Below are 27,671 nucleotides of genomic sequence, written 5' to 3'. Positions count from 1 at the left end.
AACTGCTCAGTGATGAGTCCTTTGTCCTGTCAGCCACCACAAACAGCATTAGAAGCCTTTTCCTGCAACATATTGTATTCTAGTTACGCGCAAACCTTCATTTGGCAGACACCCTTATCCAGAGCGACTTACAATTTGTCTCAATTTCTTGAAACAATTGAGGATTAAGGGCATTGCTCATAGCTTGGTGGACCTGGGATTTGACCTGGTAACCTTTTGATCAGTGGTCCAAAGCCTTAACCACATCGCCCACATGCAGGTTTATTGATGAACCTGATTCATTTCTGTACCAGCTGCATGAATGAACAGAGATTTGGGTAAGGTTTAATTTTCTACGTAAATTTTTTTCCGCGTTTGTATACATGGGTAGCCGAAGTGATGACATCAGTATCAGAAGTATTGGCTGTTAGAAAAAGCACATGTGGGCACTAACTAGAAAGAAATGGTTCTCAATTCAAGCAGCTTTGCTGTGTTAACTCAGTGAGTGTAACCATCACCACAACCAAACACCTAGAATATACATTGAAATACAAATCCTATTATTGCGTACACATATTTAGGCTACGCTAAAATATGCCAACTCTTTATTTTCCTATATAAAATCATGTTTATGAGCACTGTAAAAGTGTCTTCTTCTTCTTCTTTCAGCATTTCCCTTTATGGGTGGCCACAGCGAATCATCTCTCTCCACCTATCCCTATCTTCTGCATCCTCAGCACCCACTAGCTTCATATCCTCCTTTATTACATCCATATACCTCCTCTTTGGCCTTCCTCTTTCCCTCCTGCCTGGCAGCTCTATGTCCAACATTCTCCTACCAATATAGTCACTCTCCCTCCTGAGAAGATATCTACATTACACACACTGACCCAAGCAACGGCCTTCTTAATGACCATGACTTGCCGAAAATGACGTATGAAAGTTCTCCTGCATCACAAAGATCCTAAACACAACTACTATATCCGATGGCTGCTTTACCAGTGGGACTTGCTCTTTAAATATTTTCGGCGGTCCAGTCCAAGATTTCAAGTAACTTGATTCCAGAGCCTTCACAAGTGCAGCTTGGCATTCACAATGTCTGAAGAAACTGGTTCAAGAGACGGCGATCTCTGCTCTGTGGATTTTGAGATATTTGGCTATGTCCAAGGTACAGACTAACTTTTAATCATAGCTGTAGATACTGACCAGGCTTCTTTTTTTTTAATACAATTTAGAGCAGCTGATGTTGATTTTACATAAGAACAGCATTCAGAGAAAATGGATCACTGTTACATGGCTTCACTAAAGTTATATATATATATATATATATATTAGAAAAGAGAGGTTTGTTGACCTTTATATCCAGGCTGGTTGGCATGACGTAATCATGATCAATGACAGATGGGATATTATTATCGACGTAGGAATATACTCTACTATGTAATAATAAATTATGCTTACATTATGTGCTGCTCTCTGACTTCTGTCTTTCACTTTGGGCACAGGTGTCTGCTTTCGTATGGTAAGTAAACATCAGGATCTTTCCGATTTTTTGTCACTCTATGTAGACTTACTGCATGTGAGTATTATGTAAGTACTGTATTATATTGCTCCTTGCTGTTTTAAGACAGGGTCTGTAGCAGGGCTGCCAACCTGTGTTACCTGAGAACTAAGCACGGGGCTTACAGCTTCATCCAATCCCATCAGGAGTATGATGGTTTAGAGAGGGATATGAAAGACACCTTTTCTAAAATCAACCCAGAAATTGCAACTGGATTTGTGCTGTGATTGAACTGAAGTCAATTCGACCATGTGGCAGCAGCACAATGTAGGAAATCATACAGATACTGGTCAAGAGCTCCAGTTAATGTTCAACATCAGAATGAAGAAAAAGTCTGATCTCTATGAGGCATGGATGTTTTTAAGTTTTTTTGCAGGATTATCCTAGAAGCATCCTGTTTGTGGAGGATCTGCGGGCTGAGAAAACTTTGTGCCAAGAGAGATAAGAGGAGAATGACCATGATAGCATCAGATTCCTGTTCTTAGCTGACATGAACTGAATGCAATGAATATGAATGTAGATCAAGGTTTGACATGTAGCACATGCTGAGATGCTTTTCCACTCACCACAGATGAAAAGAGAGTGATTATATTCTTATACTGTATTCATCCTGGATGCTGGCATTTTTCTTCTGATCTCTCATATCAACATAGTGTTTCACCCACAGAACTGAAGGTTTTTCTCTCCATTCTAGAGACTGAAAATCCCAGGAGATCAGCAGTTTCTAAAATACTCAAACCTGCACTTCTAGTATCGGCAACCATGCCAGGTTCCCAGAGATTTTATTCTGCTCTTTGATGTGAACATGAACTGAAGCTCTTGACCTGTATCTGTATGCATCGCCATACTCCCACTTGATTGACTGATTGGATAAGTGCATGAATGTGTAAACACACACACACACACACACACACACACCTGCACACACACACAATACTGTATTGTGCTAATTCATGCAAAATTTCCAATCAGCCAATCAAATGCAGTCACAGATCATTTAATGTTCACATGAACCATCAGAATGGGGGAAATGTGATCTCAGTTATTGGTGCCAGATGGGCTGGTTTGAGTATTTAAAATAATGTTGATCTCATATTTTCATGAGTCCCTAAAGTTTACAGTGATGGTTCAAAAAACATCCAGCAAGCAGAAATCCTGTGGATGGAAAAGCTTTGTTGTTAAGAGGGAATTGTCAGAGTGGTTCTAACGTAATGAAAGCAGAAAATAATACTAAAAAATTCCTGCTGTTGTCTTACTCACATGTTGCCATGTGGCTCCAGGTGGTTTGTGTCATGTGGTTTGGAAAAGCTTGGTTTAATACCTAATATTTTCTCAGCTCACACATTCTACATTCTACGTTCATGAGAATCATAGAATCTGTTTCTGTGTCTGTCAGTATACAGAGAGGAAAGGACTCAACCTTGGTGTGGTTGGCTGGGTGAAAAACACAAACAAGGGGACAGTCATGGGTCAGGTACAGGGGCCACGTCATCTGGTCAATGAAATGTGAGTGCTATATACACACACACACACACACACACACATTACATAATTTCAATTCAATTCAACTTATTTGTATAGCACTTTTAACAATGCAGCTTTACAGAAGTATAGAAACAAGGAAAAGGTTAACGTTACTATTCATCTCTAATGAGCAAGCCTTTATTTGTATAGAGCTGTTAACAATAGACGTTGTCACAAAGCTGCTTTACAGAAATATTAAGAAAAAACCTTGAGAGGAACCATCCTCATCTGGGTGACACTGGATAGTGTGAATAGAAATGATTTCCCTTCTAGAAACTGTGTACTGTATGGTTACATGTTTCTCTAGCCCAGAACAGGACATATAGCTAAAAAAGGCCAAAGAAAAGAGAAAAAACACAGAAAAGTCTACAGAACTATAGCTTTATAAAGTAGCGTGACTGAGAAGTGATCTAGTTTTAAAGCCAAATCTTATTCTTCTTCTCCTTCTTTCGGTGTTTCCCTTCAGGGGTCGCCACAGCAAATCATCTCTCTCCACCTATCCCTATCTTCTGCATCCTCAACACCCACTAGCTTCATATCCTCATTTATTACATCCATATACCTCTTCTTTGGCCTTCTTCTTTCCCTCCTGCCTGGCAGCTCCATGTCCAACATTCTTCTACCAATATACTCACTCTCCCTCCTCTGAACATGTCCAAACCATCTTAATCTGGCCTCCCTAACTTTGTCCCCTAAACGTCCAACATGAGCTGTCCCTCTGATGTACTCGTTCCTAATCCTGTCCAACCGTGTCACTCCCAAAGAGAACCTCAACATCTTCAGCTCTGCTCCCTCCAGCTCTGACTCCTGTCTCTCAGTGTGACTGCCTCTAAACCATACAGCATGGCCGGTCTCACCACTGTCCTGTACACCTTCCCCTTAACCACTTGAGCTACCACCACCCCATAAGTCTTTCTAGAATAAATAAATAAATAAATTAATTAATTAATAGCATTGATGATGGATCTATAATCCCATAATAACAGGTTAAATTCTGTCTGTATCACTTCAGTCTGATTGACTAAAACATTATAATAATTATGTTAGAAAAGAATTCTCACAAATTTAACATAAAACTTGCAGGGGTTGATGGGTAATGTAGTTTAATCACCAGTTCTGCATAATATGTGTGTGTGTGTGTGTGATAGCTTAGTAGTTACGGTGTTGGACTGCTGATTAGAGGGTTGTCAGTTTAAATCCCAGGACCACCAAGCTGCCATTGCTGGGCCCCTGAGCAAGGCCCTTAACCCTCAAATGCTCAGTAGCATAAGAAGAGATCAATTGTAAGTCACTCAGGATAAGGGCATCTAACAACTGCTAGAAATGTAAATGTGAATGTGCTCTGATGATTGCGATTGTGTCAGTGGTGATTTTTGGGTAGTGTAGTCTGAGGCAGCCCTGACCCTAGGCTGTAGTGCATTCTGGGAGACTGAGTTCACAGACAGGGTTGACCTGAACAACTTTTATAAAAGCGGACAATGCAGAATGATGGCACAAATATGATTCAGTGCTCTCGGTATTGAAATCTAGATAAAATATGAGACAGTGTTCCACCTTAGAAAAGATACTATCCATTATTAGCAAGGTCACTGTATCTGCTTCTTCTTTTTCTCTGTCTTTTCTCTGGGAACTCTGGGAAAATGGCAATGCTAAAGTAGTCCGGCTGAGCAGTGGGTTGCATCCTGAACCAAGGTTTCAAACCAAACTGCACCAAGGTTTCAAACCAAACTATCCAGGATGCAACCCACTACTCAACCGGACTACTTTAGCATTGCCATTTCCCCAGAGGTCCTGTGACCCACATTGGGCAGCAAATATGCCAAAAAAAAGCATTTGAGCAGAGAATACAAAACCTAGAAAGAAGATAATGTATATTGTGCAAAACTGCAATGAATCCAATTAGCCAGTTTTTATAGTTCAATCTGTTTTGATTCAACACGTTTATTGATATTTTTGGTTCGGTCCTACTAGGTCAGAATAAGCAGAATGGTTTATCACCAGATCGCAAAACCAGTGTCAATGCATGTGCACAGATTGACAGATTTAACTCTTGCCCTTTTGCCCTGAACTGACTGAATAAGTGTGGCGTCTTGGTCAGTGTGTATCCTGTTATGATATATTTGGACTCTAGGTGGCGCATGGAGAGAAAAAGAGAGTATTCTGTAGTTGTGAGTGCTTCACTGCCAGTCTGGTCCAGGAGTACTGATATTTTTTCTCAGTAAGCATCCTTTCATCTAAAGTGTAAGTGAGCAGAAAAGATTATTAACCATCTCAGAGCAAAGATGGATCAGTGATCCTTTTCAAACTCTTCAATATTAATGCCAATATGGCGAAGACCTCCATCACATGCAATCATTCTATTAACAAGATTTCAATCCTGCTGGTTCTGGTATTCCAAACATCTGAAGGATTTCAGACACAAATATTCACATCTAACAGCGAGTGACTATGTAACACCAGCATATGGATGTCGTCTGTGGACTGGATACTTAACTCAGTGCCACACAATGTGCGTGCAGTTTGGTTTCAGTGCACTAAGCTGGGTCATTGGGTCAGAGGATGCAGAGTTCGAAGGAGGCAAAGCACACACAGGGTTTGAATACTTTAGATTGACTTTACTTTAGATTATGTTAATCTTTGGTATAGTTCTGTGAACAATTTCAGAGTTCAAACAAAAAAACCCATTAACCAATAAATAAGATATAGAAAATAAAAAATGTAAATTAAAATTATTAAAATTAAAATGATTACTCTGAACAAAAAAAGAAAATTACAATATCCAAAATCCAAATAACTACTGAAATGTATCCATCAACAAATTCCTTTCCTGTCTCTTTGGTTCACAGATTCCCTTGAATCTTTGTTTATTTAGGGTTTGGTTTAATTTATTTCTTTTTTCTTACTTAAACACACCTATTTACTGAAAGCTAATAAGTTTAATTCCAATTTTAGGCTCTAATTTTCCTGTAGCTTCAGTTGTAGCTCAACATAAAGATTTCAATCCAAATAAGTACAAAATAAAAATTTTTCTATTCATATAACACTTCTTAACAAAGACATACACCGACCAGGCATAACATTATGACCACCTGCCTAATATTGTGTTGGTCCCCCTTTGCTGCCAAAACAGCCCTGACCCATCATGCACTGTGTATTCTGACCCCTTTCTATCAGAACCAGCATTAACATCTTCAGCAATTTGAGTAACAGTAGCTCGTCTGTTGGATCGGATCACACGGGCCAGCCTTCACTCCCCACATGTATCAATGAGCCTTGACCACCCATGACCCATCACAATTTGTCTCTTGTCAAACTCACTCAAATCCTTATGCTTGCCCATTTTTCTTACTTCTAACACATCAACTTTGAGGACAAAATGTTCACTTGCTGCCTAATATAGATACAGTGATATCCACTTAACCTCTCGGTGCTCAGAATGTTATGGCTGATTGATGTATACACACACTCACATGTATAAACACAAAAGTCTTCTAAGTAAGGAACAGTGGTGAACAGGGTCATGGGCGGTCAAGGCTCATTGATGCACATGGGGAGCGAAGTCTAGCCCGTGTGATCCGATCCAACAGACGAGCTACTGTTGTTCAAACTGCTGAAGAAGTTAATGCTGGTTCTGATAGAAAGGGGTCAGAATACACAGTGCATGACGGGTCAGGGCTGTTTCGCAGCAAAGGGGGACCAACACAATATTAGGCAAATGGTCATAATGTTATGCCTGACGTATCTTTTCTAAAGTCTGTTTTTGCTCTTCTCCACAGGAAGATATGGCTGAGTAAGGAGGGAAGCCCATACTGCCGCATCGCTCGGGCTGTTTTCAAAAACGAGAAGGCCATCCCTAAGCTGGAGCTCTCTGGCTTCTCCACCCGATTCTGACATACAACCCAAGCTTTTGCTGGACTACCATGTCTTACACTGTACACCCACTAACACTAAACCCACAACCAAAAAATCACTAATTCATTATTTACAACAAATAAATAAATAAAGATAAATTCCTTTTTTTTTTAAAATTCCCCTTGTGTTTTAAACAGATTTTGCTAGAAATAGAACAACCATAAATTTCATGATGTGTGTGTGTGTGTGTGTGTGTGTGTGTGTGTGGTTACACCCCAGTGCCTGAAACACTTTTCATACCATATATGGGATTGGAAGCATGTTTTTGTAATAGCAGTTGCTGTAGTGTGTAGCTTCGAAATGTAAATCCTTACAAACCAAACTCAAGAACCTATTTTCATCCATATTTTAGGTCATAAGCACTGAAAAAAATGTAGTTTATGTTTGTGTCAGTTCAGATAATTGGCATACAGATGAGAACACATTTGCATAAACTGTTAATGTTAAGATTTTTTATTGTTTATATTCAGTTCTGCCCTGAAAGATTTCACATATCAGATGTTTACTGATAACTGAATTTTTATACAAATGAACCAGTTGAAACATTTACACACACTTGTGTGTTGTCATCAGTGAAAGTTTTTATATTTCATATATTTCGTAGTTCTTGATGAGACCCTTGAGCAGCTAAGTTGCCCACTGCTCTTTGGAAAAATCCTCCAAATTCTTTGCTTTTCCAGCATCTCCTGATCATCTGACCGCTTTCTAACAGCAATGATGCAACTACATGCATTTCACACCTAGGCCTTCACTGGTGTCCTCCCTGAATTAATCCACCATCATTATGATGCCACAGCAGTAGATACTAATCAACTGTTAAATAGTAAAGTAAAAAAGAAATTAGGCTACAGTATTTCACACCTCACAAGGAATAGTCCATTTTATTACAGTCCGCCTTGAAAATGCATTTGTAAGGATGTCTGTAACCAAATCGATTTCTTCTCCTCTGTCAGCCATTGTGAGTTAAAATATATATATTTTATTTAGTTTGTGCGGTTCGCTGCCTCTGACTACTCCAATTATCCAATCAAAGGACGGGAAATTGCTAATCGTATGCCTGCTAGATGGCCCCAGTGACGCCAACTCGAAATCTGATTGGTTAATGGCAATTTCATTGCCACTTATTTTAAGCTACACCTGCACTATTATTCTGAAGCCTGCACTATTGATTCTGCACTATTGAATAGCCTGCACTATTGATTCTGAAGGCCTTAAGGCAGATTTCTTTCACCCTGGCAACACATGATGTCAGCCACTGGCTGAAATATGATTGGATAAATACTCTTATCGTAACCATACACTACTGGAAGCAGCGCAACCAAGAGAAAAGCTATGAAATGTAGAGAATAGACTACTGGGAATAATTTAATACACATTCATGGAAAAATATATTAAATATATTAAAATGCAAGTCAGTGATTCAGATCACTGCTGTTTAGGCCAGCAGAGAAGGGCTTGCTGGCCCTGATGGACCACCACTGCATAATGCTGGAGATCCATTTTTCACACTGAGGACAACTGTGCAACTTGTACACAATTACTACAAAAGTTCCAAACATGATACAATAAGAGCCGGGGGTGTAATCTGTTTTTTCATTATTTTGTAATCTTGGAACCATGTAAATGATGAATGAAGGAGCCAGAGGTTACAATGGCAAGGAAAAACTCCATAGAGACGATATGAGGATGAAACCTTGCATGGAACCAGACTTTAAAGGGAACTCATCCTCACCTGGTGGACACTGATAGTGTGATTATAAATCATTTCCCTTCTCTAACCGTATATAGTCAGGTGTAACTAGGAGCTTTTAAGCATCGACATCATTTAATGAATTCGTCATAGTCTGAATATAAATTCCTTCCTGCCAAAGCCATCACCATGTGTCTTGTGGACAGATGTTAACATCTGTTATGTGAAATAGTTTACTCAGGGCAGTACAATGAAAAAAAATTTTTTTTATTAAGCATTGCCCAGAATCTTCAAGGCTTTCAACAACTGTATAATTTAGTGCAAACAGTAATGTGTTACCATGACCTGATACTGCTTGATGTTCTTAGCTTCAGGGTGGGTTTGTGTATACGCCTACGAAAAGCCTGTGTCTCCTTTCTGTCTAATGTCAATGGTGCTATTAGTTAAATAATTTGCATACAATATGATTAAACATGAATCTGATGCCATGACAGAGGATCTGCTACAAACACCACATTGGATAATATTTAGAAAACTGGAGTCTGCTGAAATACTTTGCTAGGTTCACATATGGATTATGGCACATCAGCTGCCCACTGGTACAATCTATCACACAAACTTCACCCATTCAAACCTCTCTCTAAGCTAGCATTATCGTAACTCCAACCATTTGCATTCATTTTAGCTGGTTATGTTCTTTTGGGAAGAAAAAATGGACAGGAAGTCAGTATACAGTAAGAAAACGGCATCTGTGCTGTCCACACTCATTAGCGTCTCCCTAAAATAGTTGTACTGCTTTATTACTGTCCTGTCACTTGCTTTTCAGTTAGTGTCCAATTAGACTATATGTGGCTATGTGGACAAAAATGACAGGTGGCATTGTATGAGGACAGATACAGGGCTGGACAGAGATACTGCATATGAAGGAGTGGAGGAGGGAAGAGGTGAAGGTTCATACAGCGTGTACCTGTCATTATAATGGACAAATTAAGTAGCCTGCAGTGTGCAGTGTTTACTTTTTCCTTCTAACAGGCTCTCAGTATAAACTAGTCTGTTAGAAGGTTAGCCTCACACCTCTGGGGTTGCAGGTACGATCCCTGCATCTGCTCTGTTAGCGTGGAGTTTGTGGAGAGTGTTTTTCCTCGGCGTCCTCTGGGTACTCCACTTTCCTCCCCAGTACAAAGATTGCCATTTTTAAATCGTGTTTGCACTGCTCTAGGGTGGCGCCATGTCCAGGGTGTTCCCATTCCTCGTGTACCGAGTCACCTGAAATAGGTTCCCGGCGAGACAATGGATGGTAGAGAAAATGGATGACTGGATGGGTAGTGATTGCTAAAAGTGTATAAAAACTGGGTGTGGATTTAAATACTGGTTTCCTTGATGAAGTCTAGAGTTCCACTGGGTTCGGTTTTGTCATTCAGCTGACAAGCTGACAATAACACTGTCATTTTATAGAGTGAATTTATTAGATAGTAGCTTATTTAATGAACTATTTAGTATCCTACAAAAGGTAATAAGGCAATTACAAAATGCTCAAATGGTCAAAATGATATAGATTACGAAGCACCTTGGAGGAAAGCACTGTTCACACACTTCCACATACATGAGCCCCGTGATTGGCTACTGTCACTGTGATTGATAGCAGAGAGAGAGAGAGAGTAGGTGACCCCGTCCACCCAGAGAGCATGGCCAGTTTTGCTCTCTTGGACTCCCACAGTTGAGGTTTCTGAAGATGAATGAATGACACACAGGAAATTTAAAGCAACCTTTCATTTCATTTTGGTACTGTAAAAAATCGGATGATGATCAAGATCTCATTAGGAGCTTACATTAGAAATTTATCCTCTATATATCTTCCAAATCAACTATTTTATCCACACTTTCCATTCCAATACCATGCCAGGGCAGGACGAAAATCTGCCCCATTGGATATCTTTAGCAGTTTGATTAACATCTGAACTAAAACCTCAGACCTCCTATGATCATATTTCCATGTTTTCCCACACGTTAGGGAGCCTCTTATGCCTACTATCCTACTGCTTTCCAGAAATAAGTGGTCTGATTGGAGCAAGCCAAAAACCACAGGATTTATATGCTTAGTGAAAAGGCTATAGAGATCTGTGAGTGCCAATCTGTCCCAGTTACATAACCACAATCCACCATTGATTGCACCCTCCAGCTTTTGTCTGTGTGTCATGGTATTCATCTGAGTGCCTGCGTTTCCATGGAGATAGCTGGATGGGTGCTTGATTCAAGGGCTTATGTAATATAGCCATACTTTATTTTACTGTACTGAAAACCATGGTGCTGTAGTATTGTACTGTAGCAACCGGAGGGATATTTAAATAGAAGGGGCAAAGATGCTGCTGTACACTGAAACACAGACTTGTATGATCGCAAAATATAACTGACACGAGCACGCAAAAAACACACACTCTCACACGCTGGTGAGAAAAGCGATTGTCCGGTGGAGTTCATGGGGAGGCTGAAAGGGGGTTGATCCCACAGACCCAGTTAACAAATAACAAAGTGGCCTTGAGGCAGTGGAGTCTACAGCATACACACTGTTACACACCATAATACTGTCTATTCTTCTATCAGTCTGCTTTCACAGAACACAGTATCATCGATGCTGCCAGCATTTAATACACTGCGTGGGTAGAGAGAAAGCGAAAAAGGTTGAGAGGGAGGGGCTTTGCAAGCTACTCTGTGACTATTTGTACATCATTGTGGACATGAACTTTATCATATAAAATGGGGCTTTATTTATCAACCTTTTAGTAAAGTAAGCCAAAGTGAAATTGTCTCTGACGGATTTTTGGAAACTATAAATTACCAGACACATACATGGCACAGCTGCTTTTATTGACGCTCCAAAAAACTCAAAAAAGGTAAAGCTCACGATGCTAAAATGACAAGTTAACAGCACAAACAAGTGGACGTTTTCATTTTTGCCTCATGTGTATGACAGGAAAAATCAGCGTATCTAAGAACCCTTGACAATTCCAAGATCTGGAGTTGAGTTAAAGAAGTTCATTAAATGTGAGATGAAAAGAAAATGGTTCACGGAATCACAGACGCCAAGCCGATCACACACGTCTGCATTTATATTCAAAGCAAAAGAGTCTTGGCAACTTTCAGGGCCAGAAATTTTCTCGCATACCAATGTGCAATCCCGATGCCATGTTGGAAAGGGAAGTGGGTGGATAGGAAGTTGAATTTGGCACGCAGCACACTAAGGTTTATACAGCAGACACTTGGTGCTATTATCTCTTTTTGTCTTAATATTATATATTATCATATTATATATTTCTTCAGTTCATGCCTTTGTTATGGGTTGTAAAAAAAAAAAAAGATATTCCTTTTAATTAAAGAATAATGTGTAATTGAAGCTTGAATTTCCACACACTCATGAGCACGAGCAAGATCCAAACATTTTTCTGAAATTCCAGGATTTTCATGAATATTCAATTTCTTCTGTCATTGCTTATATAGACGACTTGTCTATTTGAATCCATTTCTATCCAGCTGGATAAACGAGGCCCATATGTTTAGCTCTCAAGATGCTCTTTCTTTCTTTCTTTCTTTCTGGTTGAGAAAAATGGACCATACAGCTTTTATTGCCATGATAGTTTTATAATGTTCATGCATGGGTGTATAATATAAACACGAGTGCAGTTGTTGGTTTGTAAAATGAAAATAACAAAATAAATCCACTTGCTGCCTGCAGTAATATTACTTGATTCTAGCCAATTAAGCTGATTACAGTAACTTTATCTGATTGTAGTAACTTGAGCTGATCGCAGTGATGTTAGCTGATTACAGTATTATTAGCTTATTAGCTTCAAATTGGCGTCTACTCACATTAGTGGGTTTTGTACTGTTTAGAAATAAATATTTCCAAAAGATAAAATGCTTCTTGTAAGATAAACTATTGCTCTCACTAAAGTTTTTTTTGTTTGGTTTGTGCCTTACTGATATACCCCATGTTTTTCTTCATTTCGAACCCATGATCCCTCAAACAGAGACCTACTTTCAAGAAATCCAAATCTGCTCACATATTAATACACTTTGTTTGGCTTTCTAGAGTATTTTTGTTGTAATCTGCACGTTTTCCTACATTAAAAGTGTTCTGCGCAGAGCGACTGATTATACTCTCATACTATTAGATGGCCCCGGATGCTAAACGTGGGCAGAAAGATAAATTTGTGAGTGAGTGCAAGAGTGAGTAAACATCCACCCACCCGCTCACTTTCTCTTGCCTGAAATCAGGCGTCTTTTTTTTCCCCCCACATTGTTGGCCCTCCTCTTCATCATGGCCCTTTCTGCACTGACAGGAGCCCGGGAGACTCGGTGTCGTGGCCATAGCAACTGCTCTGCACAAAGCAGCCGTACACAGGAGACATGAATCTCGGCACACACCCCTGCCTACTCAACACGGCCGCACGAATGGAAACTCGGAAGAATTTCCATGAATCAATTTTTATGATAATGATAGTTAAGCTTAGGGCAGGGTTAGTGGTTGTAGTTTGTCTTTCTACTTCATTTTCGCTAGAATTTTGTAAAATAGTCCGATTGACTTTTCCAGGTTGGCCTTTGGCTTTCTTTCATTCAAATCCCAGTTGAAAATAACCTCAATCCCAGTTTAGTGTACATAACCTTTTTTTAAAAAACAAACTGGTAGTTTTCTGTACTAAGTTAGACAAGGCTCTGGACTGACTTTATGCCTTTACCGAGTGAAGTTCCTTTTTTTAAACAAAGAGGAAAACATTACTATACCAGTGTGTAATGCCCTTTGCGGTGGTGGTGGTGGTGGTGTGTGTGTGTGTGTTCAGTCTCTTGGCATAGCTTTGGACAAATAAATGAATAACAGTAGAAGTGGACACTATGGGGAAAAAAATATCATCATGATGCATCAAGTACATTTGTTTCTATATGTAGTTTGCTAACAAATAGGTGACCCGCATCATAAAAACTGTATATTTGGAGATCTACACACATCTTCAAAACAAGTATTTGATGAAGAATTGAATGTCTATTGTTACAGTGACTAAAAGCAGTGAGATCTGGTGATACATGGACCATAATGTGAATATATTGTGATATCAATATCCGATTTGATCATAGGATGAAGCAAGCAAAGACTTCTGCTGTTTTGTTCATGTAATGAATAATGATGCTTCTCTGCCTTGCTGGTGTTTTGACTTTGGCTTTTCATTGTGATAAGAAAGTCATTTACAAATGTATTTATAAAAATAAGGATTTAAAATAAATGAAAGTGCTATTAGGAATGGTACAGTGCTTTATTATAGTGGCTGATATTTTTGTTACTAACAGTGTTAAGCCCTACAGGGTGCAGCCACATATACCTGTTGAGTGTTTCTGGAGAGGCAGGAGTTGCTAAGCAACTATAAGACATCCATGACAACTTGGCTCCTTCCTTAATGATTGAAATGTGAATTGTTTCACAAGCAGCATTGTAAAAAAAACAACATAATCATTAATTACAATTATTGTGTTGATGCATATTTATTGGTCCCATGCTTCTGCTCAGATAATCATGTATATATTATTAACTAACACTGACTTGGAAGTAGGGCAGAATCAGACATCAGTGTGTAGAGCTTCAAATCGAACTGCAGTTTAATCACAGCGGCTAAAAAGTGGCACACACAATATAACAAATCTTCTTGTTTAAAATAATTAATGATTTATTCCTAAATTGAGGTTTGAATGCATTGAGGTTTTAACCTTGCTATTCCCTACAATATTTTTGCCCAAGCCTGTCATTACCACATCAAAATCAAAGTATAACCATCATTATGAGCATTAAAATAATGTCAGATTAATTCTCTGGTCTACTCAAATGCATGATTGATTATTTTGATTGATTTAAACTAAAAGGAATTCTGCACAATTTACAAAGGAAGTAAGTAGTTAGTAATGTTATGTAACCTTATCATATTACTAATAGAAAAATCAACATGAGTGGCTCCCATGTCTAATTATGAGCTGCTGGTCTGAAGAGAATATGCTGAACGTTTATGACATCCCACAATGCATTGCAAATAGGTTAGTGTCCAATTTATGTAACATTATAAAGCAGTGTTTTTTGGGGTTCATTAAATAAAGCCAAGGGTATATATCATTACAACTGTTGTTGTTCTTCCGCTGCTTCCTGTTCGGAGTCACCACAAGGGACCATTTGATTTGGAACAGGTTCTACGCCGGATTCCCATCCTGACGCAACCCTCCTATTTTATTCAGAATTGGGGCTCGCACTGAGTTAAACCGTCAGAGGCTGGGTTGGTTTCATGAGCAGGAATCGAACCTGGGCCATGGCAGTGGGAGTGCGGGATCCTTAGCTGGTATATTTCATTACATTTATTAAGTAAATTTAGTTACAGGGGTGGGCATATGCCTCCTGGTGGTCCAGCAGCAGGATCCTGTGCTCTCATGGCCCGTGGCCCGGGTTCAATTTCCGGGCAGGGAGCTAACCCAGACAGTCAACTCTCAGTCCCAGTTCCAAGCCTGGATAAAATGGGAGGGTTGCGTCAGGAAGGGCATCCGGTGTAAAACCTGTGCCAAATCAAATATGTGGGCCAGATGATCCGCTGTGGCGACCCCAAAACAGGGAGTAGCCGAAAGAACAACAAACAGTTAAAGTGGTGGACATCACTGTTATCTATTCTGTCATATCTGTTATTGAATTCTCTGAATTATTAGTCTATTTAATAGTCACATGGGTTTAATAAGTTAATGAGCTGCTACTGTAGAGCAATAACCTCATACTGCGCCAGGATCTAAGTCTACTAGAAAACCAATTTTTTGGATGAAACTAGATTAGACTACTATACAGGATGAGTTGCCAAAAAAATTCAACCATTTTCCTGAAAAACAAGTCATAACAAATAAACAAATAATCTCCATTCAGATTATTTTTTTACATAGATATGCTGTTGTATTGGTGGCCAAATCACTAAGTGACAGGTACAGAAAGAGCTCCTGTTTTGATTTCAGGGGCACTTTAACATCTGCGTTATGGTAGCTTTAACAATTCAAAAAGCAAGTAGGTTTATAAATACTGTCAGCTTTTATCTAAGAATAAAATATTAATGAAACTTTGTTCTGTTAGAATGTGGGGGAAATGCAGTGGCTTCAGGTTAACAAGTTTGCCTCATACCTCCCAGGTTGAGGGTTCAATTCCAGCCTCTGCCCTATGTGTAAGACACCTGCATGTTCTCCCAGTGCTTTGGTGGTTTCCTCAGGGTACTCTGGTGTCCAGGGGCAGACTTAGTGATTTGGGGGCCCTAAGCAATTCCAGGTATGGGAATCTTGCACATGTGCAGTACGATAGGAACGTTCCACTATTCATGAATCACGGGGGGGCCCCGCATTTGAAAAGATGTAATAATAATGTTAAAATCTTAATGGTTAAAGACAGACCATACAATATATGATAGAAAAGTAATAAGTACTATATTTGGTATAGTACCTCGCTTATTGGTTAAGTTTGCCCCTGCCGGTGTCCTCTCCTCATCAAAAAACACATGCACTGTAGGCTGACTGTCATCTCTGAATTGTGTGGGAATGGGTGTGTGAGTGTATGTGTGATTGAGCCCTGTGATGGACTGGAACCCTGGCTAATTGGTACAGAAGATGGATGAATGGATGGATGGATGGATAGATGGATGGATCTTCTATTGGTAGAAAGATCAGGAACAGCAAATATTTTAATTAAAAAAAAGTTGAAAAATATTTTGAAATAATGCTGTGCTAAGTAGAAATTATTTTACAGTTAATGAGTTGAAGTTTAAGATCCCTTGCTATATAGGGTACACAATACCCATAATGCACCTTGGTGTATGCAACGCACTATATGCTCACGCGCTCGGGTGAAGTCGATAAGTTGCACCAGTACGAAGGCGTGCACTGAGGCCCCGCCCATTCCGTAGGCGAGCCCGCAGTGAGAACCTCTCTCTCTCTCTCTCTCTCTCTCTCTCTCTCTCTCTCTCTCTCTCTCTCTGAGTGATGCTGCTGCTGCCACAGGAACAGTAGATTGTGGCAACAGCGTCCATTCCGACCTCCTCGTCCAGCTGCATTCTCCACGGTGAAGTTTGGGAGCAGTTCTTCGCTAGGTAGGTTTATAAACATCTCTCCCTTTCGACAGGTGGAGTCATGCGCGTGCTCGTGGACTGAAACGCGGTCGCGTTGAACGCTGCGGATGACCGTGGTTAGGGTTGGTGTTGCGTGGCACGAGCTCAGACTCAGGGCTATTTGATCCCGGTCCGTCAATGAACTAAATGATAACTAAGGCGGTAAATGCGTTGGACTGCTGGTGCTGAGAGAGAGAGAGAGAGAGAGAGTGTGTGCATCTTTTCTGCAGTGTTGATTCAGTGCCAGTCTAGCTCCGTTTGCTTAGCACAGACTGTGTAGGCGACGCAGTTTAATCCCAGCAATAACGCTTTAAATGTCTCATGCACAAAACATTTACATGCCTCTAAATCCTAATGAAAGATTTCAATTTCCTGTGCATTATTACTGCACCATTATTTATGTTTAAAAAATTGTGTATTTTTTGTGAGTGGGTGAGAGAGTGGGCGTTCTGCCTTGCAAAAAAAAAAAAAAAAAATCTTCGCCATTCACTTGAAGCACCTTGATCATGGAATGAAATAAAAGATCCGAACAATATCGTATAATAATCATAATCATAATGTGCTCCGTCATACTGTGCGCTTTGACAGCACGAGCACATCGCAGTCATCATTCCCTGAAGGTTATCCCGGATTTAGATCGCTTGTTGCGCGTGTTTTGGGGGCAAATTTAATGAAAATGGGTCCAATAAACAGCCTCTGCACAGTGCTGCAGTTTTGCAATGTCAAGAGCTGAAAGTGGGAAACGGTTCAAGTGAAAAGCTCTGCCCTGCCGCAGTGTACTTGGACAGTGTACTGTCCGGTTACTGAGCGCTGTTGTGTCCTTACAGGAGCACACACTGGACTCTGAGAAGAGTGGCACTCAGAGCTGGATGAGATGGATCAGGTTTCTGCTGAGGTTTGCCACCTGCTTTATGGGTCAAGCTCCATATATATAATTTCCTCAAAGGTCACCTCTTTGGATAATGGATTGGATTGGAACAAAATGTCTAAAACAATAACGTCCGAGTTTAGTATTCGAAATGCATGGTTTTCAAGATAAAATGCAGATCATGGGCTTTAATGTCATTGCTGTATCTATTATCAGGATAAACTTTAGATCTTTAATCCATTTTTAAAGAACTGATCCAGACGTTTGAGCGACTAGACGTAAGTTGTTTCCTGACATCATGCACGCAAGGGCCATTTAGAGTTGACTCTCGATCAGTTATGTGTCATAAGCAATTTTTAACTTGGAAGTCTCACTACATTATTACTTATCAATGTGATGAGGGTTTAAACTCGCATTTGGGAGGTGGAAGAGCTTTATTTCTTTCAAAAGTGCCAACTGTGGGCCTCTTTGCTCAAAGTTTTCTTAAACCATTAACAGGAACATCTGCATAAATGAAAGAAATTCAGTGTATATTCTATGAGTATATATATATATATTTACAGTAAGGAGATTCACTAATCTGAGCCTCGAGTGGTTTATATGGTGGTGATTATATGGATGAATTTCAGCTCAATTTAACACATATAATGAAATTCAATGTCTTTTCATTATTTCTTCTTAAATCTATGATGGATGGATGGATAAATAGAGAAATGCTGCTGTGTAACGGTATTTAGAGGTTAGTGTGGGTGTATAATAGCGTGTGTGCTGCAGTGGCTGAGCTGCATTACTGGAAGATTTAGTGCATCCTGCACTTAAAGGCTTTGCCCTATACAGAGTTTGTGGGTGTGACTGAATAGCTGTGTCATGCACAAATTTATGGGTGATTGGCTAACTACAATTGCGTGGTCAGAATTTTTTTTTTTTTTAGCTTTTCCTTGCTTGGCAGTTAGCTATAATATTGTATCATAATGTCTTCTGTTGGTTTTCTGGCGGAGCTGCATGATATAGTGAAGTGTTTAAAGACTGTTTTTTCTGTAATGATTAAAATGTTTATATTCAGCAACTGGCTTGACTTGAAGAAAACATTTTACAGCTACGTTGAATTCAGATAAACAGTGAATGCATTGTAAATCTTACATCATCATACATTTACTGTAACTTACACTACTGAAACTCTATTACTAGTGGCTCAGTGGTAGGTTTCTTGCCTGCCTTGTGGAAGGCCCGGGTTCGATTCCCAGCCATTGCCCAAACCCCAGCCACTGGATGCAGTGCCGGTCCCAAAGCCCGGATAAAAATGGGAGGGTTGCGTCAGGAAGGGCATCCGGCGTAAAACCTGTGCTAAGTTGTTGTGCTGCTTTGGCCACCCCTCACAGGGAGCAGCCGAAAGATCAACAACACTACTGAAACTCTATTACAGTTTCCAAAAACCAAAAGTGGTTGTGTTCCTGGTTAGTCGAACCCCTCCATGTGATTAGGACTGTCATGGTGTCATGCATAACAGTTAGTCATGGTGTATAATCAGACAGTGACATCACTGACATCTAAATTCAAGTTACACAGCATTTCTTTCTGTTTTCATCTACTTGTATTTTTTTCGATCTCGATCACTCGTTCTTATCCCTTATACATCCAGCTGCGACTCTCCAAATAGTCCACAACCCCCTCAACCTGGAATCCCCCTAAAAAATACACAGCGTGTGATCTGTAAACACATTACATCTCATTACAGTAAACATGACTGTAACTTTATCATACACAACAGCTATTAAACTAATACCAGACCAAAACTAGACAAAACCACTGTTTATTTTTGGCAGGGTAGCATAGCAATTTTCCTTGCGGCTGCTCTCTTTTAGTGTATTAATGATAAAGTGACTGATGATGTAGGGTATCTATCTATCTATCTATCTGTCTATCTGTCTGTCTGTCTGTCTGTCTGTCTGTCTGTCTGTCTGTCTGTCATGTCTGTCCATTCAAATATCTATCTATCTATCTATCTATCTATCTATCTATCTATCTATCTGTCTGTCTGTCTGTCTGTCTGTCTGTCTGTCTGTCTGTCTGTCTGTCTGTCTGTCTGTCTGTCTGTCTGTGTCTGTCTGTCATGTCTGTCCATTCAAATATCTGTCTGTCTATCTATCTATCTGTCTATGTGTCTGTCTGTCATGTCTGTCCATTCAAATATCTGTCTGTCTATCTATCTATCTGTCTATGTGTCTGTCTGTCATGTCTGTCCATTCAAATATCTATCTATCTATCTATCTATCTATCTATCTATCTATCTATCTATCTATCTATCTATCTATCTATCTATCTATCTATCGTGCCTCCCCTTTCATTTGACACATTATTTTCCTGCCACAATTCACATTAATTAGCACTTCATCAGTTTTTCCACAGATATTTAACACCGTGAAATGATCCCTGTGCAATAGACTGTAGGGGAGGAGCCTTTTTAAAAAATAAATACCACTACCCATGGTTTTTATAATCTCAATTGTGGGATTTGTATCGGTGTCACCTGCTAAACACAATTTTATGCTTCTCTTTAATCCCAGAATAGATGAAATGGCTGAGATTTTCCCCTGAGAGATTAATCAAGTGTTTGTCACGAGTCTATCTTTTCAGTGTTTGTTTAAGCTGATGAGTCAGATGCTTTTTACATGCAGATTGTAGACTCTCTTCATGTTAGCTGAGACTCGAGCCGAGAGTATCCTCCCGTCACTTCCTGCGTGGAATAGGCACGCATTCAAACCGGCGATCCTTTCAATGTACGGCTTTAAAGTACAGACCGTCAGCTTTAATTTGAGGGTATTTTTGGGTGATCTGTAAAGCACTGACAGTACTTTTTCAACATAATCCATGATTTTTTTTTTTTTAGGGAGTGAAAGTGGATATTTCCACTGTATACAGGAAATTGTAAGTGGGTTTGAATCCCAGTGGAAAAGAACTGGAGATGAGGGGCGGCAGTTTGGGGACTCGTCCAGGTTATAGTAAGTGGAGCATTGCGACAAAAAGTAGACTGCTTCCTCCAGCTCCATGTTTACCACCTTCAATTTATCATGCAGTGATACTTTTTAAGCCCTGCCAACACATAGTTTGGCCGAAACCAACCCTGAGTTCTCCTTAACTACTTACACTTACACATAGTGTACAACAGGATGACCTTGTGCACCCACTGCAGTGCAGTATAGGACAGTTCAGCTGCAGGAAAAAAACAAAACATGTAGTATGTTGAGAATACGACGTAACTCCATTAAAACCAGTCTCATATCATTTAATCATGGCTAATTACATCTCACAACAAGTTTGCATTCTGAAGAAATCCTGTAAAATGACGCATTTTGAATAACGGAGGCAAAATCTACAGTGGTTCTGATGGACATTTAGGTGTGATGGGAATAGAGGAGAAGCCAGATAACAAGCTGCTGTATGAAAATGATTGCAGTGACAGAAATGACTCAACACGCGAGAAATGTCTGAGTTCTTGTTAGACATACCAGGATATACAGGAAGAGAGCTGCTTTAGCGAGATGAGCAACAGGACGCAAGCTCTAGCGCTTCTTTTAAAAATGTCCACGTTTACAAAGCAACAATGCAAATAACTATGAATGTTACATGAGTACTTGTATTTGGGTTAATTACGTTGATAGCCATCTTGCTTGTGGCTACATGCATGAAGACAAGGAGTTGCTAGCAGAGATTAGCTGGTTCTTTTACCTCATTTGGGCTTATTTTTTTCCTGGGCTAAATACATACATTTTCTTTAGCATCTTCTGTGACAAAAAAACTCTCTGGTTACTTGTAAAGATGCATGGCTGTGTAGAGACTGTTTTATTGTTTGTAAACAAAAGGAGGTTTCTAAGAGACACAATTGGTTTAGCAAATGAGCTACTATCTGACTGAAATATCTATCAAGAAGTTTATTTCAGGAACTAAGCCAGCATTAGCTAAAATATTATCTGTATATTTTTATAAATCACCCCAAAAAAGACAGCGTGTACTCTTCAGCTGAGCTAACACTTTTCGATTGTGTAACTCTAATCCGTATGGTGTAGCATTCTGTCAGTGCGTTCTGAATGATGCTAAACAGCAGGCTAGCGTGCAATGATTGATCATATTGTACAACTCTCACAGAAAATGTGTATACTAGAGATAAACCGAAGGCTAACGAGGGTCCTGATGTTTATAACTTTGTTGTTTTGGGACGTGTTCGATTTTGCTTTACAATTCTGCCCAAATTGACGCTAAAAACTCTTGTAAGCTGAGCAAAGTTGCATCTAAATGCTCGTCGTACACCAATCAGGCATAACATTATGACCACCTGCCTAATACTGTGTTGGTCCCCCTTTTGCTGCCAAAACAGCCCTGACCTGTCGAGGCATGGACTCCACTAAATCCCTGAAGGTGTGCTGTGGTATCTGGCACCAAGATGTTAGCAGCAGATTCTTTAAGTCCTGTAAGTTGTGAGATAGGGCCTCCATAGAGAACTTCTTCTGTTGGATTGGATCACGCGGGCCAGCCTTCACTCCCCACGTGCATCAATGAGCCTTAGCCATCCATGACCCTGTCGCCGGTTCACCACTGTTCCTTCCTTGGACCACTTTTGATAGATACTGACCACTGCAGACCAGGAACACCCCACAAGAGCTGCAGTTTTGGAGATGCTCTGATCCAGTCGTCTAGCCATCACAATTTGGCCCTTCATCAAACTCGCTCAAATCCTTACGCTTGTCCATTTTTCCTGCTTCTAACACATCAACTTTGAGGACAAAATGTTGACTTGCTGCCTAATATATCCCACCCACTAACAGGTGCCATGATGAGGAGATCATCAGTGTTATTCACTTCACCTCTCAGTGGCCATAATGTTATGGCTGATCGGTGTATATAAGCAATGACTCAATAAGAATGCAATAAACTCCCAATTCCTGCACTGCATTCTGGGTATTGTAGCATTTGGTTAAAAAAAAAAAAAGAACATTAAGAAAGGAGCTCTGCAGATAGTAGGTGATACAGAATATTACTTATGACATATGATATATTAAATATTAGTTTTTATGCCAGAACTCTCTTTTAATAAAGGAGTATAATATAATGTATGACACTCCTAGTAAATTTAATATAGATTTGATGTAACTCATTTGAAAGTCAAGCTACAAGTGTATGTTTTCTCTCATTGCTTTTCTGTTGCTTCTGGATGTCTTAACAACTCTATAAGGTGTCAGGTTGACCAACAAATAGTCTCAACAATTCCAGGAAGACGAAGGTGATACAGCACTGACCAACAGAACTTGAAATATTAACGGTGGATGAAGATGTCATGTTTTGAAACGTTCTGGATCTGGAGGTGTCAGAAAATGTGCTAATATAATGGAGGGACACAGCTCAAGTAACCAAATGAGTGTTGCCTACTTGCTGCTGGAGAAGATGACACTTCATTGATCCCATGTGGGCAGTTAAAGGGTTACAGCAGCATATGTATGACGCGGAATGAAAAGAAGCACTAGCATAACTGGGGTGTGAAAATGTGATGGAGCAGTTACACAGATTCGCAGTGCAGTTATGGTTGAGCAGAAGAGGAGAGGAAAGTGTAATGTTTCTTATCCGTGTTTAGATGGATGAGGTCACTGATGAGCAACAAGATGCACCATGGGAGGAATAAAAGCTGGTAGAGGCAGTGTGATGCTTTGGGCAATGTTCTGCTGGGAAACTTTGCGTCCTGACATTTATGTGGATGTTACTTGGTACTTGGATGTCTCCAAATTCTCCTGATCTCAATCTGCATCTGGTAGATCCATGGAAGCTCCACCTCACAACCTACAGGATTTAAAGGATCTGCTGTTAACGTCTTGGTGCCAGCTACCACAGCAAGGTCTTGTGAAGTCCATGCCTCGATGGGTAAGAGCAGTTTTGTGGCACAAAAGAGACCTAAACAATATTAAGCAGGTGGGTTTTAATGTTATGGTTGATCAGTGTATGTTATATTTGGATCTGCTTTCTGTCATTTTGTCTGAAAGAAGATTGAGTTCTGGGTTGTGGTAGAAACAGTTGGCTGAATGTTTTATAGAAATTAGCTGGGAAAATGAACCTGTAAGAGTAAAAATGTTTTCTCCTGCATATTATATACTAGAAGGTTTTGCAGTGTATATCTGGTGTCTGAGGAATGCAGTGTTGTACAGTAATACTAAAACATTTTGGTTGTAGTGACAGGATTAGAAAAGAGTTGTGTTTAATGTATCCTGGAGAGTGTGTTTGCCTCCCAGGGTTAGCGTCCATCCGTTGTGCCTAAAGCTGCTGCTTCTATCGTGTAAAGAAAGGCATTAAAGTGAGTTCATCAGTTACAGCAAACATGCAGGTATGAGGGGTGGCCAATATGACGGTATCATATCACAATAATTAATATCTTTTACATTGCACTGTATATATCATGTAACTAAAAACATGATTTCTTTCCAGTTATATTTTAATTTAATGTTTATAAAAAATAATTGATTTACATTTATTCCGTTTATCTAATCAGCAGCTTGCATTCGGAGTTTGTTATAAAAATGTTGAGTGTACTGGAGGTATTTAATAAAGAAATGACAAAATCTGTTCATAATAATTTGCATTATGTGACGTCTATAGTATTGTTGTGTAAGCCTGTGTGTGTGTGTGTGTGCGCTTCTGTGCATTTGTGTGTGTATGTGTGGCTCTCTCTGGCTTTAGAGTATTTTAAGCAGTAGATTTGGATGTGATATGGGGGTATTAAGAGGATTTGATGTAGCATTTGTACGGCCAGAAATACAGCACTTGCCACTGCATGGTGTAAAGGCGCAGTGTGAGTTGCTATAAAAGACCTTGGGCTGTGTCCTTGAGCATGTGTATCTGACTGACCCCAATAAGCAGGACTGCAATAATGTGCTTTAGAGATATGTCGCTTGTTCATTCTGTCCATACTGGAGTTTAATGAGTCAACTGTTGTATCAGATATTTGTTTCTAAGTTATTCAATCATTTCATTGCATCCTGATCTTAAAGGTGAATTGAAGAAAATCAAGAAGCATTATGTTTAACTGTAAGTTCTCTGAGTTTCTGTGTTTCATAATGTAAAAAAAGTTTGAACTTGGCCTGACCTGGTGTTTGTCCGAAATGGCATACTGTTAGTACCTTCTGCATTCGATTCAGTACCTTCTGCATTCGATTCAGTATCTACTGCATTCGATTCAGTATCTACTGCATTCGAGTCAGTACCTACTGCCTTCAGTTCCGTATCAAATGCATTCGATTCAGAACCCACTGCCTTCGATTCAGTACCCACTGCCTTCGATTCAGTACCCACTGCCTTCGATTCAGTACCCACTGCCTTCGATTCAGTACCTACTGCCTTCGATTCAGTACCTACTGCCTTCGATTCAGTACCTACTGCCTTCGATTCAGTACCTACTGCCTTTGATTCAGTACCTACTGCCTTCGATTCAGTACCTTCTGCATTTGGTGCAGTATCTTCTGCATTCATTTGAGTACCTTCTGCATTCGCTGCAGTACCTCTGCATTCGATTTAGTACCTTACTGCATTCGATTTAGTACCTTACTGCATTCGATTCAATACCTACTGCATTTGGTTCAGTACGTACTGCTCAGCCACTGAAACAGTACGGACTGATCAGTTTTTGTGTAGCTAGAGCTGCAAAAACTTTTTTTCTCCTCTGTTTTTTTGTTTATTTGTTTGTTTAAATATGCAACATTAATTTACTCAGATGTTGGACAGGAACGGTTTAACCATAATGAGCAACATTTAAAACCTATAGCACTTATACTCAGCTCTTCCATGCTAGTTCTACTGCCTTACGGGCAATATTTTCTTACACTAGAACCATCTGGGTATTTCTCAGCTACTGTTTTATGAATACTGAGAATTCAGGACATACTGCTTCTTTGGTGTACTGCTTTTTGCCTAATGCATAATAAAGTATACAGCTACTGTTTCACACTCCCTGTGATGTCAGCTGGCCCTGGGGCATGGGCTTATTTCATTCCCATGTTGGCACCCTTTCTGCTGGTTTGGCTCTGAAAATCAGGCATCATAAGTCTGTGATTTTAGCTGAGGTAATGGTTGGAGGTTTACTGATAGGTTATAAATGAGCATTTGATCATCTACTGTAAAATGTCCCAGAAGCATCATTATTCATAGAAGTCCTTTTCTGTGTTATTGTTCTGGCATTTAAACTGGACTGGTACACTATGTAATGAAGAATAGGAAGCTTTAAGATTTATAAAGTGAAGCTTTATCTGTTGCTTTGTGTTTTCCATCCAATTAGGTCATCCACCATTCCCCACCCACTAGCCACCACTTAACAACTACCAACATGACGGGAAGGTGAGGAGAGTGCTAACTACCACATACAGTACATGACCTCAGAGATACCCACAATAGGCTAGCATCGTGATTGTCAGTGGAGAAAGTAATGGCTTCCCTCTCACCCAAAGATCCACATAGAGGGTGTGGTATTGTCGAGATTTGAACCTGAGATCTCCTAACAAATGAGTGAAAACTTTTCTGTTCTGCTCCTCAGGAGTCAACAAAGGGGATTTCTAAATTTGTTTATATGCTGGTGATATTGCTTCTATGGTTTATATGGCTCTGGATAAGAGCGTATGCCAGAAATGATAAAACTACAAAGAAAAAACAGAAGCCTTAATATAGTTTGTTTTCTCGCAAAACCAAGGACATGTGGCGATGGTTTCTGAGCCATGTTTTTATTATTCTTTTCTTAAGCTCTTCCAAAGTTTAGAGTAGATAAGCTTTAATTTCCTGAATGCAGAAATCCAAAAATGTAGCTTTCCACGTCACACCGTTTGTGATTCATTCCAAGTTCATCCAGTTCAACGCCGGAGAGGATGACACTCACTGATTTCTGCTTCCTCATTAAATACGCTGTGCAAAATGTTCCTGTTGTGCTAATAGATTATTATAAAGTTGCGTTTCGGGTTTATGTGATCAAGTGAATGACCACGAGGAGAAATGTTTGAGTTTTCTAGAAACATTTGTTAAAGCAGTGGGAGTTCTAATGTGTGGTTGAGCTTTCAATCAACTCACATGAGCGTCAACAGAGGCTTTTATATAGAGAAGCCAAAGACTTCCTGTTAAGTTATATCAAGGGTGTAAACACCAATAGGCTTCATTTCAGAAAGTAAATAAGTTCCCAGGGATGATGGGACATCTCTTTCTACCAAACAGAAAAATTGTATTAGCAACACCATATCTCCACAGTTATCCAATCAACCAATCATGTGGCATAAAATCAGACAGACATAGATCAAGAAATTCACATCAAACATGCGACTGAGGAAGAATCTCAGTGACTTTGGTGGTGATGTGGTTGTTGGTGCCAGAAGGGCTGCTTTGAGTCCTGTGGAAATCTCTTGTTTAAATGGAGCAGTGTGGAAAAACGAAAATATCTGTGGTGGTTCTTGACTTGAGAGAGGTCAGAGGTGAACATGAATCTAAGGTGACAGTGGACTCAGACTCACCAAAACTCAATTGATTGAAAATACGTTGAGATTCTCTATAGAACACCGTAAGCTTCTATTAATATAGATATTTCAATTGGAATTGTCAAAAGAACGATTGGCCTTGAAATTGGTCATTAATCATCTGATAAGACTCAGCTTTACAACAGGACACAATTCCTAGTTCAATTTAAAATAATCAATTAAAGTGCATTTTTTAATTAAGCCTCCATCTCTTTATGTTGTGAGATATAATCAGCTTGTTAGTATGAGGTTCTTTAACCCATGATTAAAAGTGAAGATCCATTGTTGCCTTGCTAACACAAATAATGCTCAGATGAAATTTAAACCACATCCATACACACGCTAAGTAATGCCAGTGAGACATCAGTGGATGCTGTTTCTGTTGTTAATGGTAAATTTGTTGAAATCGAATCTTTACTTGTCTCGCATGTTGATTTCAGTTATTTTTTAGAATTAT

General features: G+C 39.6%; 2 protein-coding genes across 2 annotated transcripts in view; both read left to right on the top strand.

The window, feature by feature from the left end:
• The first annotated feature begins 1,016 nt into the window (after positions 1 to 1,016).
• LOC131349363 (acylphosphatase-2-like) lies at positions 1,017 to 7,942 on the top strand. Its single transcript, XM_058384980.1, has 4 exons — positions 1,017 to 1,147; positions 1,485 to 1,501; positions 2,937 to 3,046; positions 6,841 to 7,942. The coding sequence occupies exons 1-4, from the start codon at positions 1,075 to 1,077 to the stop codon at positions 6,953 to 6,955; spliced, it is 315 nt and encodes a 104-aa protein (XP_058240963.1). The 5' UTR covers positions 1,017 to 1,074; the 3' UTR covers positions 6,956 to 7,942.
• Positions 7,943 to 16,669: 8,727 nt separating this feature from the next.
• Positions 16,670 to 27,671, top strand: part of LOC131349188 (spectrin beta chain, non-erythrocytic 1-like) — a 99,737-nt gene continuing 88,735 nt past the window's right edge. Inside the window, exon 1 of the mRNA XM_058384637.1 lies at positions 16,670 to 16,804. The gene's annotated coding sequence lies outside the window, so the exon portion shown is untranslated. The remainder of the gene's footprint in view (positions 16,805 to 27,671) is intronic.

This window comes from Hemibagrus wyckioides, linkage group LG29 (genome assembly GCF_019097595.1).
Source record: "Hemibagrus wyckioides isolate EC202008001 linkage group LG29, SWU_Hwy_1.0, whole genome shotgun sequence".
NCBI lineage: Eukaryota > Metazoa > Chordata > Actinopteri > Siluriformes > Bagridae > Hemibagrus > Hemibagrus wyckioides.
This window is presented reverse-complemented; position numbering and strand designations above follow the sequence as displayed.